The 19,815-nt window shown below is 40.5% G+C and overlaps 1 protein-coding gene across 1 annotated transcript in view; it reads right to left on the bottom strand.

The window, feature by feature from the left end:
• Nucleotides 1–19,815, bottom strand: part of LOC136676980 (transmembrane protein 8B-like) — a 228,200-nt gene that overhangs the window by 130,252 nt on the left and 78,133 nt on the right. The window contains exon 3 of the mRNA XM_066654310.1: nt 344–551. Coding sequence (XP_066510407.1) covers nt 344–551 — 208 coding nt within the window. The remainder of the gene's footprint in view (nt 1–343; nt 552–19,815) is intronic.

Genomic DNA, 19,815 nt, shown 5'->3' with positions numbered 1-19,815 from the left:
CTGACTTCCTGCTAAAGCTTCCACTGTGGTCACTTTTTTATAAAGTACTTTCAGGGTTTTGAAACACTCCATATATGTGTAAATATCATCCTCATGTTCCTGTTTTCTTCTACTTAGCGTCGTACATGTGTAAAACTTTCAGCAGCTACACTTGCTGTCCACTTGTTCTAGATTTAAAAGAGTAATAATTCATATTTTATGAAACAATGATTTTCTTATCAAAACAACACCAATGTCTGTGTTTTGAGCAGGTGTACCCAAACTTTTATGGAGGACCCTTTTGCAAATGACACATTAGACTGAATTCAGTGAAGTACATTTGACTCTGACAGGCCAGTCTCACCTTGACTGAGATTTTCCCTTCGTCCTTTGGCAGGTGTGCGGCCAGGAACCAATCTCCAGGGAGTGGGCTGGTGACATTGAACACTCCGGTGGTCCGGTTGGGCAACGTCCACGTCAGAGTGACAGCGAATGACCCTGGGATGATGGTGTCCCGTGGGAAGTGTGTGTTGAGAGGGTTGATCACGGGTGGAGCACCTGACCTGAAATATCTGCCAAAGAGAAACACAGATACTGTTTTAACATCACGGTGGGCAAGTGCTTCACCCACCATGCTGACAATGGACTAGGACTGTAACGAAACAGCTATTATACTGACACCTTGTGGTTAAAAGGTGTCAGAGATTCTGTAGTACAACGATTTTAAAGTGGAGGACCCACTCTATGGAGGATAAATTGGTTCATTCAGATACTACAATGCAATTAGACTCCTCATCTGAGCTGGACTTGAAAAAAAATCATCACCTTTGTATTCTTCCTTTAAATAATAAACAACCAAATTGCTGAGTGAAACTGTCCATAAGAGACTGGGTGAATGTTTGAATTTGTCCACAGGTGTGTGAATGATTGTGTGAATGCATGATGCCCTGCGAGGGACTGGTGCCCTGTGCCCTGCGCAGGGTCGGTTCCTGCCTTGAGCCTCATCACACCACAGGGGGCACTTGACCAACTTGATCAAGATGAAACGTTTACAGAAAATGAATGAATGAAATATGTTAATATTTATCGGGGTCCCTTGCATGAGTTTGGAACTTCAGCTTGTATTTCATAGTGTCTCCCTCCTACTGAACTCCACTGTGTAATTCTGCCTGTGGTTATTCATCTCAGTGGTGGCTCTGTCTTTGGCGGAGGATGATTGATTAATATCACTGGCCTGAAAAGGGAGCTGAAGAGTCTGATTGATATCAAAGAGCTATATCTGACAGCAGATGGATGGAGAGATTTGGAGGAGCCTCTTATCTATTCTTTTCTAATGTTGTTGGTCTGTTTTTCGTTTCTCAGACGAGAAAGTTACTTAAAAGAGCTCCATGCCACACTTGTGTGGTTTTATTTTTTTAAAAACTGCCAGCATTCATTTACAGATAAATATTTTCCAAACTCTCTATCACATTGAATTGAATCTTCTTATAACTGAGTCTTTAAGACTTCTGTACAGCCCCAGAAATGGAAGAAAACTAACAAAAACTGCAGCACCAATAGAGCTACTGTCTCTGACCTTACATTTACAAGGTTTACCAACAAGATGTGTGTGTCTAACGGAGTGGACAGTTAGTAGGAACCACTGCTTAAAAATGACAGCATCACTGCTGTGTCTGATCCACTCGTACCTGCGCAATACACACTACACTGTAAAAAAATTGTTGTAAACTTTACAGTAAAATACTGGCAGCAGAGTTCCCAAGCATTTACCGTATTTTTACAGGAACACTACTGTATTTCAAATTTACAGCATATTACTGTAATTGAGTAATACAATAATTTACTGTAAATACTGTGATTTACAATAAAATACTGTAGCAGACGTGCTGTAAATTTACAGCAGTTTTTTTACAGTGTAACACATCACCACGTCAGTGTCACTGTAGCACTGAGAATGCTCCAACATCCAAATAATACCTCAGTAGTGGTCCTGACTACTGAAGAACAGGGTGAAACGGTGGGGGGAGTGTAATTATGCAGAGGAACCGATGGACTACAGTGTGTAATTGTAGAACTACAAAGTGCTGCTTTATGGTTGGTGGAGCTGATAAAATGTGCAATAAGTGCAAACAGAAGAAGGTAATGTAATCGCTGATTGGTGCATATGTAAATGTGTTTCCATGACATCACACAAACATTGAAATTAAAACCACCAATCTTTGGATCTAAGATACCTTTATGGGTTCTGAAACATTAACAGTGTTTACACACCATAACAAAATATTACATTAAAAAAAGGGCCTAGCTTCACAAAGACATTTTAAACCAATATAAAAATGTGGTGAGAGCTGAGTTTAGAGGAATCCATGGCCCCGTGCGCTGAAGTCACGGCTCTGCTTTTCTCATTAATGTCGTCAGATATCAAACAAGCCATAAACACAATACAATTAGTTGCATACCAGTGAGTAAGACAGTGTTATTGTGAGGCTGTGAGAGAGAGAGAGAGAGAGAGAGAGAGAGAGAGAGAGAGAGAGAGAGAGAGAGAGAGAAAGAGAGAGAGAGAGATACACAGTGAGACAGAATTGGTTTCACCAAGTGTGTTACATATACCAGGTTTTTTGTCTTGGTGCATGCACACATGTATTAGATTTAAAAGGCTAAACAGACCAGTCAAACTCACAGTCGAGAGAAAGTAGCGCAATCTAAGGAAAGAATCACATTAGGAATAAAGTCAGATAATAGAATAAATCTAGAGAATCAATGGCCCTTTGTCATGAGAGGGGAGAGCAAAGAGAAAGAAATATAAAGAGAAGATATACACTAACCTGAAGAGGATGTAAACACAAGTAAACAAGTCAAACATAATCAACAATGCACACAATTAAAGAATGAACAATGAGACTAACTACACAGGACTAAAAACAAACATTACAAAATCTAAAAATAATAGAGATTATAATAATAATATAGTGATTATTATATAAATATAATAATAAATAATAATAATAATAATAAATATAATAAAATAATAGAGTGCAAAATCTAATGCGATGAAAATTATAAATTGAAACAATTCATCTTCTCAATAAGTGTTGTGCTTGTATAAAATCATATATGATTACAATAAACACAGCAAAAGTAATAAGAGTATTAAATATAGCTTTTTACGTCTCATTATCTGGCATCTTAAACTTTCACAAAGCATCGTAGCCTATGAAAACACTGAAGAAAACCAATATGAAAACATAGACAGGAAAAAGCCAAGAAAGCCAAGAACCACAAAGGAACAGAGTCTAGTGCTGGGCGATAGAACAATATTGATATGTTCTGTGATAAATTATTTGCTCGATAAAGATGATAAGCTTTGTGTAACAGAGCTCAATAAACATTCGTTTCTATTCCCGCTTAGCACAGCCAGCTGCATGCTAACAGGCCCGTATACTCCTGCTATTACGGTACATGAACAGGAGACCGCATGAACGTGAGAACATAAAGAAGACTATTCATTCATTATCTGTAACCGCTTATCCAGTTCAGGGTCGCGGTGGGTCCAGAGCCTGGGATCATTGGGCGCAAGGCAGGAATAAACCCTGGGGGGGCACCAGTCCTTCACAGGGCAACACCCACACACTCACACCTACGGACACTTTTGAGTTGCCAATTCACCTACCAATGTGTGTTTTTGGACTGTGGGAGGAAACCGGAGCAAACCCACACGGACACAGGGAGAACATACATCTCCTCACAGACAGTCACCCGGAGTGGGAAACGAACCCACAACCTCCAGGTCCCTGAAACAATGTGACTGCGACACTACCTTCTGCACCACCGTGCTGCCCATAAACAAGACTATAATACGTCTAATTCAAGTGCTTGTGCGTATTTTTCTTATGATGACTCCCTGTCTGAACACAAGCGCAGGGAGAACCTGTTGGGTTTTTCTTCACTCAAGGTGTATTTTCCTCCCAGGAAATGTTTTTCCGTTTGTGAGAGCACTATTCCTCACACAAAATTATTTTCTCTGTTGGTAAATTTAGAATTGGACCCAATGGCACAGGTCAGGATGCTTCTCTTAAATAAATACTCCCAAGAGCGGAACTTTTCCCTCCATGAACTCAGTGATTCTGGGTCGGCTCTGGACCCACAGTGACCCTGAACTGGATAAACAGTTAAAGGCAATTAATGAATAATCGTGCAAAACTGAAAACATTCTAGATTTCCCACCGTTAAAAGCCGTCCACTGTTCTAAGCCTCTAATGGGTTAAGTGTAATATGTTTACAGCTCAGCACTCGGGAATTTATATTTATTTATTAATTCATTACTTTAAACTCTTATTAATTTTTTACTCATTCTTCTCCTTAAAACACTTGAAGGGGTAATGCTCTAAGAATGTTTTCATGACACAAGACATTCATTCATTCATTGTCTGTAACCCTTATCCAGTTCAGGGTCGCGGTGGGTCTAGGGCCTACCTGGAATCATTGGGCGCAAGGCGGGAATACACCCTGGAGGGGGCGCAAGTCCTTCACAGGGCAACACACACACACACTCACGGACACTTTTGAGTCACCAATCCACCTGCAACGTGTGTTTTTGGACTGTGGGAGGAAACCGGAGCACCCGGAGGAAACCCACGCAGACACAGGGAGAACACCCCACTCCTCACAGACAGTCACCCGGAGCGGGAATTGAACCCACAACCTCCAGGCCCTTGGAGCTTTGTGACTGCGACACTAACCTGCTGCGCACAAGACATAGATATCATTATTTTTTCTGGTAAGTTATTGTTTCAGTGAAATCTTTCCTTGTGAATTGGAGTAATGTGCACACTGTGCATTAACATGAACATTTGGTGTATTTACTTTACAAGTTTAGAAGGATGTCCTTTGTCCGCTGTGACATAATGTTAATATTACGCTAAATATCGAGATGTACAGAGAATATAGAAAATTTTATCATGATAACATTTTTGGCCATATAGCCCAGCTCTAACTGAGCCAGAGAGTAGAGTAATACAGACATCAGGCAAAGACACAGACTGAAGGACACAGGAAAACAAACCATGAACTAACATGGAGCTGGCCAGACACACAGAGACAAGGGACAGGCCTTATACATTATAACAAACAAAGAACACCTGTGTGAGTCACATGAGAGGAAGTGGGTGTGTCTCAGGAGAGGGGAGAGGAAGAGACAAGGAAAACATACAAAATGTGGAAAGGAAGCCTTAATTCATCAAAGATGTGTAAAGACGAGTTCAGATTTATTCTTTTACGCATTCATTCATACATGTATGATACATCAGCTTCAGTTTGTGAAATCATGTCAGCCACCCAGGCCTCGTTTACCTACCATCTTCATGAAGCAGACCCTAATTCATGTAGTTGATACAGAAGTGAGCCAATGGATAAAAAGGCTCTGTTCTCTTTTTGATCAAACATTATAGTGTTAAAATAACAATGAGTAGAAAAGTGATTGATCTCAGATGGATTTGATGATTTATATCATGTGTGTTATCAGTTTATAAAATAAAAGCATGGTGGATAATGGTTTTAAAAGCTAAACATGGAAGTGGTACAGTAAAAATAACCATATCATTTTTATATTGAATCGCTATGTGAACAGATTATTAGAGCTATTTACTTTTTTTTGCTATTATTATTATCATTATTATTATTATTATTAGAAGTAGTAAAATACTTTTAATTATTTGCAGTTTTTTAATTAAAAATGATGTAATTGCAAATCAAGTGTTTTTAAGACAGTTATACACTCATATCTATAAACTTGTATTGGATATGAATTTGATTGTAGTGATACACCAAAGCTGAAACAAGTGGTTAAAGTTGTATGTGCTCACTTTACAATGAATGAGGACCACTGCGAAAGAGCCAAGATTGCATTTTTGACCAGAAGATACACAATAAAATCTCTTACTTACAGTATATTACAGAATTATATGAACTTTACACAGTTGTGTATTAAGTTAATGAGAGCTGACCCACAATAAGAGAGTTCAGTGAGGTTCAGTTAATGTGCACAGTGTCCACTGCAGTTAATGAGCCACTACTTTGCGGGAGAAAGCTCTTGGTATGTCTTGTGGAGCTGGCCTTGACGGCCCTGAGTCTTCTACCAGATGGAAGTGGCTGAGAGGACTGATGTCCAGGATGAAAGGGGTGGGCTATAATCTTGCCAGTGTGATTTGTGACCCTGCTGTTGTAAATGTCCTGAAGCGTTTGCAGACTACTACATTAAGACAATGATCCGCTTTCCCTGTCCTGACTGTTCTGGAGTTGGGTGGTGGCTCAGAAGTGGACGATTCAAATAAGATGTTTACTGAGGAAGTGAGTGACTCGATGGCGGTTGCGTAAAAAACTGGACCAGAACAGAACAGTGGCCAGTCTCAACATGGATTTCTTCAGCTGTTGCAAAAAGAACTTCTTCGGTTGTGCTTTCTTTATGTGTGTGTGTGTGTGTGTGTGAGTGTAAGAGAGAGACTCTGTGAGGAAGTCACCCTTAAATCAATTAGAATTCAGACGATGCTCCAGTTTCTCCGTCCTCTATAGAGAGTGGAATGCAGAGAATTGCAACTAATACTAAATTATGCATGAAGCAAGTCGTAAACAAATATTGTGGCGTTACACTGGGCCGCTGAAGTTCTTGGGAAAGCTCCATCTGGACTGTAATCTCTGCCACATTTGAGGGAAAAATGAAAGAGGCCGGATTCAGTGAGTCGGATCAGACTTCATTTCACTGTGCTCAATGATCCAAACTTTTTACCTTCTTTTTTTGAATATTTCTTTGTTTTTTATTTTCTTAGTGCAATATTCTTGGCAGATAAACATGCTTTCAGACACAGTGCACTGAGTTGTCTTCTCACTGTGGAAAGTTGGACCAAAAACCCATCTTTCCAGCCCTGCTGTTAGGACTCTGTTTTATCACCTTTCTGATGGCTCCTTTCTTACACAAGTGGAAATATATATGTACAGGGTGGGCCATTTATATGGATACACCTTAATAAAATGTGAATGGTTGGTGATAGTAACTTCCTGTTTGTGGCACATTAGTATATGGGAGGGGGGGGGGAATTTTCAAGATGGGTGGTGACCATGGCGGCTATTTTGAAGTTGGCCATTTTGGATCCAACTTTTGTTTTTTCAATGGGAAGTGGGTCATGTGACACATCAAACGTATTGGGAACTTCACAAGAAAAACAATGGTGTGCTTGGATAACTACGGATACTGGAAGCCTGTGCTAGCATTTCTCCTGTGGTGTTGCTATCAGTGTGTGAAGAGTGGGAGAAGAGTTTTGCATTGACAATCCAACACAATGGGCAGCACTTTGAACACATTTAATAAGTGGTCAGAAACTTGAAAATAACTCATGAAAGAACAAAGTTACATTAAAACCAAGCACACAATTGTCTTCCTTTCAATAAGTCTGATGTGTCACATGACCCTCTTCGCATTGAAAAAAAAAAACTTGGATCCAAAGTGGCCGACTTTAAAATGGCCACTATGGTCACCACCCATCTTGAAAAGTTCCCCCCACTCCCATATACTAATGTGCCACAAACAGGAAGTTAATATCACCAACCATTCCCATTTTATTAAGGTGTATCCATATAAATGGTCCACCCTATATACACACACACAAAAAATTATTGTCCAAAAAGTAAATGTCATCATTGACTTGTCAAAAACATCACTAAAACAGAGCAGTGATGAATAAACCATTGGAAATACTTTTAATTTATTTATTTATTTATTTTTACATTGACTTCCATTGAAAGTTAATGTCTTACCTACAGTTGGGCATTTACAGCAACTATATAAGCCATGTGTGCATATATTAAAAATATGTGTGATGTCACAAAATTACAATGCATTTATTACAACACAAAATGACCATACATTTTGTGACCATACAACAGCAGGCTGTTTTGAGTTTCCATATAGGGATGTTATGGCCTACACAGCTAACATTTCATTCTGAATCTTTAACGGCCTCCTCTCATCCTGTAAAATCTTCTCTCAGCCTTTATTTTTTTCTTTCAAGCATTTGTGAATCAACCAGGTGAATCTGCCACAAATCACACCACATGAAAGTCTCTGGAAAAGGCTTCACCTTGCGCGATTGTCTGCAAGGAACTGAGTCAGCTGTAGTTTGTCAATTGTAGCCTTGACAAGCTTCAAGCCCCTCGTGAATAGACATCACAACAAAAGCTGAAATTACACTCTGCTGTTCCTCTCCTGTTCATGCTGAGAACTGTTCGTCAATGAGGTGAAAATAACAAAATATCTACCACTAATAACAGGCTGTACTTTGGGTAATGGGTCACTGAAAAGGCAGCAAAGGTAAATTAGACTACACTACTGTAGGCTAAAATATTCATGCACAGTGTTATGAGCTTACTGTATATTACAAACAAAACTCTCTTTCCAAATGCATGAATATTTAAACACAAATGCTGCTGTAAATACAACACCGGCTTGTGACTCTTAAAGATCGCACGTCCTATAGCTTAAATGCTTTTCTTTAAATTTACAGTCAGAGGACACCCCTTGTTTATTTAATTTCCTATAAATACAGCCATGAAATGCAAGTTCATCACTTTTCAAAAAAACACATTTAACAGAAAACTGCAGCCAGATCTCAGAACACCAGCAGCTTATTCAATTGAAATGCAAGTTTTCTTCTTTTGTGCCTGTTTTCTTTTTCTCAGTAAGTGCTTATTAACTGCTCCGCATCCTTTCAGACCCATAGCACTGAATTGTCTTCAGGCAAAGACAGACATGATGTGTCCAGATCTGAAGCAAGAGTGGACCTTGTTTCCCTCTCTCTTCAAAAGATGAAAGCTTTAAATGTTGCTAATCTAAGAAGGGCAGTTTTGTAGTCTACCAGGTCTTGCACAGTTGTAAAATGTCCCATTTTCCATATACCTTTCATCTTGTAAATGATTTGGTTATTGTGACATTGAACAAATCATACATTGAGTAGGCTGCTTTTGCATTAAGCTTCCATATATGGACCGTACATCCAAGAGAGTCAATTTGACTTTTACTATTAGGGACTGCGCAGTGCACCGCAAAGTTAATACAGTATTATTAAAATTATATGTCTTGTTTCCTTCATGCAACACCATTGCACACATTTAGCAAAGATATTCAACCAAGTGGGACAGCTGAGCAACCACATGAAATACCCCAGCAACTGCCATAGCCAATACCTGCAATGACAACTGCCAAAAACACCAACAATCCTAGCAACCACCCGAGATACCATACAAAGCATCAAGTAACCTTAGAAATAATACAGTACACACTTAGTTTCTATGATATCTGAGGGGATTTCTATCATAGCAACTGGCAACAAAGAGCAACTATCTGGAATACCACAGCAGCAACCACCTAGGAACCTCTTAGCAACACTATAGTAAAGCAATAAGCCAAAAGAGTCATAAATGCATAAATGCTTAAAACTTCCTTCGCTGGGATAAAATCACGCATGGTCTCAAGTGGTGTATAGTTTTTATAAAAGTAGGGTGACCATATTTGTTTTTTTTAAACAGAGGACACATGGGGCAGGTTGTCAGCATGGGTCCTGGGGTGTAGGAGGTGGGGATGTAAAACTTGACAAATGCATCTATAACCATGCAAATATGTTGCTGAATTGTACTTCATAAACATATACACTTTAACAAGACAAATAACGAATGCCTTTATGGACAGATTCCATTCCACATTTAGCCCTAAACATATAGGTGGATTGGCGACTCAAAAAGTGTCCGTAGGTGTGAGTGTGTGAGTGAATGTGTGAGTGTGTGTTGCCCTGTGAAGGACTGGCGCCCCCTCCAGGGTGTATTCCCGCCTTGCGCCCAGTGATTCCATGTAGGCTCTGGACCCACAATGACCCTGAATTGGATAAGCGGTTACAGATAATGGATGGATGGATATATAATATACAAACTAACATTTTGTCATTTCTTCACCATTTGTGTTCATGAAAAACCTGTTGTTTTCTGTTCATTCCAAACTACAAAACTGAAGCACTGTATTGAAACCAGAAAACTCATCATGGCAGAAACTGACAAGTTTACATTTGAACGATGTTTTTTAAACCTAACTAAAGGCAATCAGCACATTTTAATCAACCAAAAGTAATATAGGCTACTTGATAAGAGCATCGCTGGGATCCAGTAGTAACAGTCAACTGTGTCTGTGTTTTGTCATTATAGGGACTGACGAGATGACTGTCAGTTTTGTAAATTATAGAACACAAAACGTAAGGCATGTGAGTCACAGAAACATTTTTAAACACGAAGAAGAGACTATAAAAAACTACCTTAATATCTTTCAACACTTCTCGTTCGAGGCTCCAGTAAAACACTGTAATGTTGAGCGGAGCTCGGCTGAAAGTTTGTCCCAATTCTGCTCTCAGCCCCCGACCCCTTGATCACTTGAACCCTTGCGCCCCTATGGCTCACCTCATCAAAGTTTACGTTTCAAGAAAGGGTTTAGGGCCTATAGGAATAACTGAGACAGGGAAAGACTGTGGACAGCAAAATCCTGGAAATTTCTGGCGATTTAGAAATCCGGCCGGATGCAAATTCATATCTGTTCAGTAAACTATACCTCTGCCACATAATGTTAACAGTGAGTGTAGCCTCGTATAGCAATGTTTTATGTCCCAATATCACACACTGTGAAGAACTGAATAATATTGACTGGGTTTAATACAGTGGGGCACAGCTTTGGTTGTGGCTCAGTCAATCAAATTTTAGAAGCAAAGCGCCTTGTTCCTTTTATAACACCCATTTTTCCACACTTTAGCAACCACCTGGAACACCTTAACAAGGACCTAACATACAACAGCAACCACTTTATTAACCTCCTGGTATACCACAGAAACTTCCAATAAATGCCTTTGCACAAGTAGCTTAGCAACCAGAGGATATACCTAGCAACCACAGGTTCAATGGAAAATGAATTAAGTGAAGTCCTTTAACATTGATGTACATTATGTACATTTCTCCATATTTTCTACAAAGTCACAGAGATACAAGGTCTATTTTATTATTTTTTTTTTTTTTCATGACAGCAACAATAACATCCACACCCTATCTTCTACAAGACCAGTGTGGATAGAGTGTGTGCTTTTTTCATTCCTTCCACAGACAGCCAAGCAATCCCAGAAGAGTGCAGCTCTAACCTGGAGGGGGCTAGGGGTCTTTGACAGGTAATAACTCAAACTCAACGGCTGATGCACTGTAGGGTTATTAGGAAAGTCACCATGCCCTCCCCTCTCACTTCCAACCTCAAGGAGCTCGTATGTCTGAAGCATGTCACCACAGCCAGGCCATTTTCTTTCTCTTTTTCTCCCTGCGCTGAAGAGCTGTGGGTTATTCCCATCTCACTGCTAAAACAGCTACAGAATACAACATTACAGTCTTCATTTACTCATTCACTCCACTCTTCTAAAAGCTAGCAAATTGGCTGTGATTCATGCTTGTTTTAGGACACCGTGAAGCACCCCTGCCTGAGACGGGAACACTGTTTCCAAAGAAAGAGGGAGAGCCAATTCATTTTTTTGTAGAGGGACAAAAATGCATCAAAGGGGATAAGAGCACTGATTATAAATCAGGTTTTAGTCATGTTTTTGAACCTCAAGCCACCGTGTTTGCTGATGAAAAAATGAAAAAAAAGAGCCCATCATTTGGAGCTCACTACGTGCATTATCTGAGGTGTAGCTTGTTAGAATAATTTTCCTCCTGGAAAACAGTCATTTCCTCAATTTCAGGGGGAACAGATTTGCATTTCGGATCCATTATGAGACGGCCGTGTCATTTCTCCAATGGGAGTAACGAGATCTCAGAACTTTTCAAGACAGAAAAATAAGAACCATTAACTTAATCATGGATAATCATTCCACACCTTCACTGCTTTCATGTACAAAGCAAGCTTGGAATCCTTAAATCCTCATCAGACACTTCTGTTACAGTACATACATTAGCAGCTACTATTAGCATGTCAGCTAAAAGCTAAATGATGGTCACAAATAAGTCTTTGCTCCACCTTTAGACACTTACAATTGGACATATTGAGCATAGGTTCATGTGTGACTCTTCTAGTGTTGCAAACCCTTTTTAAAGCATTTAAATGAAGATAATACATACTAGGTGTTCAGTTAAACTCCTGCTTTCTACTTCAGATGGCTTAGGCATCATTTGTGTTTGAACTTGTCATCGCCAAGTGATAGGGAAACCCACAGTGCCACTATAGGGAGCTTAGCCCAGAGTTCCTTTAGCTTTTTCACAATGTGAGCCCTTTATGGTGTAACAAGAATTTCACAACCCCTAACTCACTCAATAACATAAATGGGAGCTGTTGAATCTGCTTTTGTAGTTCTACAGCAGAAATAACCATTGTGTGTGAGTACACGGCTCAGCAACTGACCATATCACAGGCATTTTATTAGGACTGCAATAAAGGGGGGGAAATACTATATGAAAAATCTTAGCCAGAGATAGAACAAACATTTCAATCAAATAATTATGACAGGGAAGAAAAAGTAAAAAGAATATGAGGAGACAGATCTATGGGAGATTAGTCCATACAACAGCCCCAGGTACAGAGGAGCGTCTGCAGAAGAAAACATCTACAGCCAATCAGACACAGCCTCCTCCCATGACGTTCTGGATTCCCAAAATGCAGCCAATACAGAGTGATACACACAAGCACTTCTGTGTTAAGAGAGTACAGAGCACATGCAGCGACGCAACTTTGATTGTGATTCCTGTTGTAGAAAACTGCTATAGAAATTTGAATTCTATATTTTTACAATAAAACCACTCTTGTGATACACCTTGAATAATGACACAAGCCCAAGGTTAAGAAGCATGGATTATACAGATCATCTTCCTGACCTCATTTTCTAACGTCCATTCATTACTACATAGATCAGGTGAAGGAATCCTTTAAAGATCAATAAATAACATTTATGAACATGATTTTTGGCCATGTTTATACGTTTAGTGTCTGAATGAACCAATTTATTCTACATAGAATGGGTCCCCCACCTGGTGCAACCCTATTTAAAATAAATTTAGTGTAGGTCCAGCATGACCTCTAGGTGTCAGTATAATGGCTGTTCCTTAACATTCAGAAGAATCCCCTAAAAAAGTCTCTGCCTGCTCCTGTAAATAAGATTCTTTATAATTGAACCTGTGCATATATTTGCAGTTTGCTACACCTCCCTCACGCTAAAAATGTCTGTACGCGAGTAGAGCTGACACCAGCTGTGGCCAGGCATTCTGATGATATAGCATTTATTTATGCTGCTCAGCTCTGCTCCATATTACGACTTCTTAGCTCTTCCCCCTGCAGACCCTCGGGCTGTCCCACTCCAGCTCTGCATCCTTATGTTCATATATTACACTTCAACTATGTTCCACTGCTGCGCAACACAGTCAACCTCAAACAAATCATCCTGACATGCACCTGAGATTGAATCCCATGCAGTGTCCAGTGGGTTCATTACAGGCCGAGGGACTGTTCTTCTTTCTTATCTTCTCATCTTTAAAGGACTACCACAGCCTTTCTCAGCCTAACATCTACCTGCCGTATGTGTAGCGAATTCTCATTGTTGAATAAAAACCTCTTATTTCCATTAAAAATATTTTGCCATAGATCTGATTACAAATCTGACCAATATAAATGACCTCAAAATAACTCAAATAAAACACTTCACCTTAGCTTACTTATATTTAACAATGGTTTATCCTGTAAAACGTAAGATGCCATTTTGGCAATACAGTGTTTCGACCTGACAGTGACAAAATAGCTGATCATTAACCTTTATATAAGGAACAAAATACAGCAGAAATCACACTGCCAGAAAATCACACCTTTCTCAAAATCATAATTGAGTCACACAAATTCTTTCTTCCACTAAACCCACTGCACCTTCCAAGTGAGCAGTCATCATCATTATTGGATTCCTTTTTTATTGTCAGCACAGCCACTGACCATGAAGCTATATTTCAGTATCACAGCAGGCAGAGAAGGAATGCTCAGAGTTACTGCGCTAACCTGATGTGATGGAAATATTATAGCTTTAAATTAAGACCAAATTAGATTTTATGTATTTACTCCCATATTCAATAAAACAGCAGTGGCTGTGTTGAGGGATGATCAATAAAATGATTGTTAATTTATTGCTGGTGTGTATTTGAGAATGAGATTGAGAATTTGTTAATATTTTGGTACTTAAACTGTCCTGATGATTTTTTGAGAAATAATGTCAAAAATATTAATTTCAAGGAAAGTAGCCACTCACATTTTTTATTTTTTGTAGCCAAAATGTAAAATGACTATGGCACAGGTACTTTTTGTGCGCAGTTTTTAAACTATCATTTACACCTCAGTAGGACAGTATGCAGAAAAAAAATAATTTCTAAAACCACTTTCAGTAATTGGAACAATTAGTTTTTAGTTAAAGTTTAACATTACCAGTCTTCCTTTTTTAAAAAAAATTCTGAAATCGAAGTCTGCAAATATTTCACTTCATAAAGCCTGTATTTTGTATTTGAGTGAACCTCACTAGTTGAATCACATTTTTTTCTTGGTTTAGATGTCTGCAATACATTTTACAAATGTTTTAATGAAAGAGGATTAAGACCAGGGCCATTAATCAAGTGATAGTCATGGTTAACACTGGTGTTGATAGACCATGCAAGAAAGACCTAAAATATAAACCTTGCAGAGCTACAGAAATGTGCCAATCATTACAAAATGCAGACATCTGTTTGTTTTTATACAACACACAATAATACTCTTTGGATTGGTGGCAGGAAAAGACTCCAGCGAGAACTGGACGGCATAACAACAAACAAAAAATGACTGATCTGTCTGAACTGATGCACAGCTAAACTGTGTTGCATCCTAAAAACCAAAACACACAAATACACATTAAATTAACAACACTCAACATTACCATCTTCATTGCAGTGGTTTCAGAAACACTTGGTTCCTGTTAGAGACAGTGTTATGCCATTCGTACCATTCTCCTGGCAACTATCAAACCCAGAGTTGTCCATGAGATCGTTGACTGCCGTCTCCTGTCTCCTGTCTGCTTCTCGGGTTAGAGTACGCTGGCGTCGCTCTGTTGACTGACGCTTCTCCCCGTATGTTTTGTTTTGTTTGACTTTGTGGATTCCCGGTTGTAATCTTCGCGGTTATTCGACTGTCTTCCCCAACCCTGCGGATTCAGGCCGGCTTGCACCGAGGCTGTCCTGCCCTAGCTCTGTGGATTCCCGGCCGGTTAGCTTCGCCGCTGTCCTGCTCCAACCTCGCGGATCCCGGCTGCTGTTCCGGCTGGCTTCGCTGTTGTCCTGCTCCAACTTTTCGGATCCCGGCTACTGTCCCGGTTAGCTTCGTTACTGCCCTGCCCCAAATCTGCGGTTCCCGCCTACAGTGTCTGCTAGCACTGCGGCTATGCAATTACTTTGCTCCAACCCATTGACAATGCACCTGCTATTTGCTATGACTCTATTGCTGGCTATTCCACTTTTTCCCGTCCTTTATTGCCCCCACATGAACCCCGACCCCCTGTTCAACTCACTGTTTGTTAGTTATACGGCTGATGAACTACGTAAACATAGGTATTCTCACTGTCTTTCCAAACATTCTGCTGTTGCTGCCTGCAGAGCTGGTATACTCAACCGGCGACGCTATCTTCACCGTGGCTCAAGGCTAAATCGCAATAAATATGTACACTATTCCAATGGTAGTAACATTTGCTCTTTCTGGACACTGTCTCGCTCACCTTCTCATTCTACAAAACGTTTTTCTAATCTGTCTAATTTACGCCCTCTTACCTCTGTTCCCCCTAGTTCCTCGTTTGCCCTCCTTAATGTCCGCTCGCTCACTAACAAATCTTATCTGTTGCAAGAATTAATATTGGACAATTCACTTGATCTCCTTTTCCTAACAGAAACATGGCAACAACCAGGTGATTACTATTCTCTCAACCAAGCAACCCCACCCAACTTTAATTATGTGCAAAAACCACGTTCCTCAGGCCGTGGGGGCGGTCTGGCAGTGATCTTTAAAAACAATCTCAGAACTACTGAACTTGTTTTCTCATCACCATCATCTTTTGAGTATCTTGCAGTCAAAACACCTGGCTCTATTACTGTACTCCTCATCTATCACCCCCCCAAATCTAATTCATCCTTTTTCTCTGAACTATCTGAGCTACTCACTCTCGCTAACTCTTCTTCTTCTCGACTGTTGCTACTTGGTGACTTCAATATACATGTTAACACTCCTGACAACAAGTTTGTGACTGATTTTTTAGCTCTCCTTGACTGCTTTTCCTTCACTCAACATGTAGATTTTCCTACTCATGACAAAGGTCACACACTTGACCGAGTCTGTTCTTCTTCTGTCCTGGTTCACAACCTTCATCCACTCCTGTTTCCACTCTCTGACCATAAGCTCCTTCTATTCTCTGTCCCTAAGAATGTAGCTCACCAATCTGTTAAAAGACTTATCTCTTTCCGTAATATTAAATCTGTTGATCCCTGTTCCTTCGCTCAGTCCATCAACATGAGCTTTACTGTTCTCACTGCTCCATCCTCACCTGAGGTACATGCCACAATGCTTAACTCTGCTCTTTCCGCGTCCCTCAATGCTTCTGCTCCTACGAAAACCAAATTGGTCTCTTTCACCACTTCTGCTCCCTGGTTCACCACTGAGCTGCGCGCTATGAAACAAGCTGGACGTCAGCTTGAAAGGCTGTACAAAAAAACCAAATTAACGGTGCATGCTGATGCTTATCTGCAACACATGCACAAATACAGAGATTCCTTACACACCACCAAGTCTAGGTATCTCTCAGGTCTTATTAATAGGCCTAATGCTAACCCCCGTAATCTCTTTACAACAATCTCTAAACTTTTCAAAGCCCCTGGCAGCAACATGACACCCTCCTCTGAACTCTGTAACTCCTTCTTACACTTCTTTGAGGATAAAATTTCCAATATTAATAACTCTCTTACGATTATCTCATCTAAATCCACCTTTCCTTCCTCACTGTCTCCACAGCCCTCAGTCTGTTCTATATCCACGCCCTGTTTTTTTTTATTTCAGCCCGGTTACTCCTTCTCTTATCAGTGATATCATTACCCATTCTAAAAGTACCACCTGCTCTCTTGATCCCCTCCCTACCTCACTAACGAAAGCCTGCATGACTGCTTTGGTCCCTCATCTAACCTCTATTATTAACCATTCACTGTTTTCTGGCTGTATCCCCTCAGTTTACAAATTAGCTGCAGTTACACCTATCCTTAAAAAACCTGGTCTTGGCCCAGCAAATCTAAATAATTTCCGTCCGATTTCAAATCTTCCATTTTTTTTCTAAAATCCTTGAGCGTGTTGTAGCCACCCAGCTGACAACATATCTAGAATCCAATAACCTCCTCGACTCATTTCAGTCTGGTTTTCGCCCTCACCATAGTACCGAAACTGCCTTGGTCAAAGTTATCAATGATCTGCTGGTGGCTGCAGATACGGGAGCTCTAAGTATTCTGGTCCTCCTTGACTTAAGTTCTGCCTTTGACACAGTAAATCATGCCATCCTCCTCTCAAGACTGCGTGAGCTGGGTGTCACTGGTTCTGCCGTTGACTGGTTTAGATCTTACCTAACAGATCGAAAACAATTTGTCACACTTTCTGGACATAGTTCAACCATTTCATCCATCTCACAAGGGGTCCCACAAGGCTCTGTCCTTGGCCCATTACTGTTTATTGTCTATGTACTTCCCCTCGGCCATATTATCCGTCATTTCAATCTTGATTTTCACTGTTACGCTGATGACACACAGATTTACCTCCGGACCAATTCTTTCAACAACCCACCACTCTCCAAATTGGAACTATGTCTCTCAAAAATCAGGCACTGGATGACACAAAATTCACTGATGCTTAATAGTAATAAAACTGACCTAATCATCATTGGCTCCAAATCTAACCTAAATAAAACTCACACTCTCAATTGATGATGTCACCCTGTCCCCCTCCACTGTGGTCCAAAATCTTGGTGTCACCCTTGACTCTACGCTCACGTTTCATTCCCATGTTAGTTCCGTCATTCTTCCACCTTCGCAACATTGCTAAAATCCGTCCTTCTCTTTCCCAGTCTGCCTCTGAACGCCTCATCCATGCATTCATCTCCAGCCGTCTTGACTATTGTAACTCTCTTCTTTCTGGCATTAGCTCCTCACTACTACATAAACTCCAAATGGTCCAGAACTCTGCTGCCCGTATCCTCACCCACACCCGGTCCCACCACCACATCACCCCAGTTCTCCACAACCTCCACTGGCTTCCTGTTAAATATCGTATTCAGTTCAAAATCCTCCTTCGCACCTACAAAGCTCTCAATAACCAAGCTCCCTCTTACTTATCGGACCTTCTTCAACCATACACACCTAATCGCATTCTCAGATCTTCCTCAGCTGGTTTACTCACCACCCCCCCCCTCTAAGCTGCGTAGTCTTGGAGATCGAGCCTTCTCCAGACATGCCCCCCGCCTCTGGAACTCCCTTCCTCCAGAAATTCAACAGTCAATATCTCTATCACTATTTAAATCCAAACTTAAAACACACCTGTTTGCGGCTGCATTTAATCCCTCTGTTTCTGATTAGCCCTTGTTTGTTTTTACCCTTGTTCCTGTTTTGTATCATTGTATGTTATGTAGTGTTATGGATGTGATTGTGTTCATGTGTTCATCTGATTGTAACAGCGTCTTTGGGTTACTGAAAAGCGCTTTAAAAATTCCATTTATTATTATTATTATTATTATTATGCGACATCACTGGCTACATTTTGGGAGAGACCCATTTTAGTGGAAAAGGAACCAGATCCCAGGGAACAAAAAGCGAGTAGAGCCAAGCAGTGTTGAGTTGAGTAGGTATCATGCAGTGGAAAAGCACCATGAAATGTATGTTCTGTAGTGAATCGATACACGACACACTCTCTGTATTTTTGAGGTTAAACTTTTTGAGGTTAAGACGGCTGATTTGTCTGAGAAAGAAACAATGCTGCTCTCCTTCAGCCGGAGGTGTTCCTGTCTATCTCGAAAAGATCAAATGTCTCGTTAAGAACAGTTGATAAATGAGGCACAATGCTCCATAATGAGCTCAAGGCAGGATTGCATCTCTGTGGTGCACTTCAGCATCAACAGGTTCAAGGAAACTGGAAACAACTTGCGTAAAAATGCCATTTGCCGTTGCTTCCACAAATATTACCAAACAACAATGTCCAGAAATGCCACTGAATTCTCAGCTTAACCTGAGAGATTGCTGACTCTATCCCCTGTGGTGCTCTGGTCCCCGTCACAAGCTGAGGGTCCTAGAAAGCACAAGTGGCCTCATTTTCTGGGTGACTAGGATGGTCTTCCCTCATATGGTGTGCAATGTAAGCCACGGGTGTGTGACCACTCATGTGACAAGAGGAATCTTAGCAAACAGGGAGGAATTGATGATGAATTATTAGGTGCGATCTGCAAAAATGTTCATTCATTCATTGTCTGTAACCCTTATCCAGTTCAGGGTCACAGTGGGTCCAGAGCCTACCTGGAATCATTGGGCGCAAAGCAGGAATACACCCTGGAGGGGTCACCAGTCCTTCACAGGGCAACACACACACACACATTCACACCTACAGACACTTTTGAGTCGCCAATCCACCTACCAACGTGTGTTTTTGGACTGTGGGAGGAAACCAGAGCACCCGAAAGAAACCCACGCGGACATGGGGAGAACACACCA

The sequence above is a fragment of the Hoplias malabaricus genome, chromosome X2, assembly GCF_029633855.1.
Source record: "Hoplias malabaricus isolate fHopMal1 chromosome X2, fHopMal1.hap1, whole genome shotgun sequence".
Classification (NCBI taxonomy): Eukaryota; Metazoa; Chordata; class Actinopteri; order Characiformes; family Erythrinidae; genus Hoplias; species Hoplias malabaricus.
The sequence above is the reverse complement of the archived record's forward strand: the minus strand, read 5'-3'. Positions and strand labels throughout refer to the sequence as shown.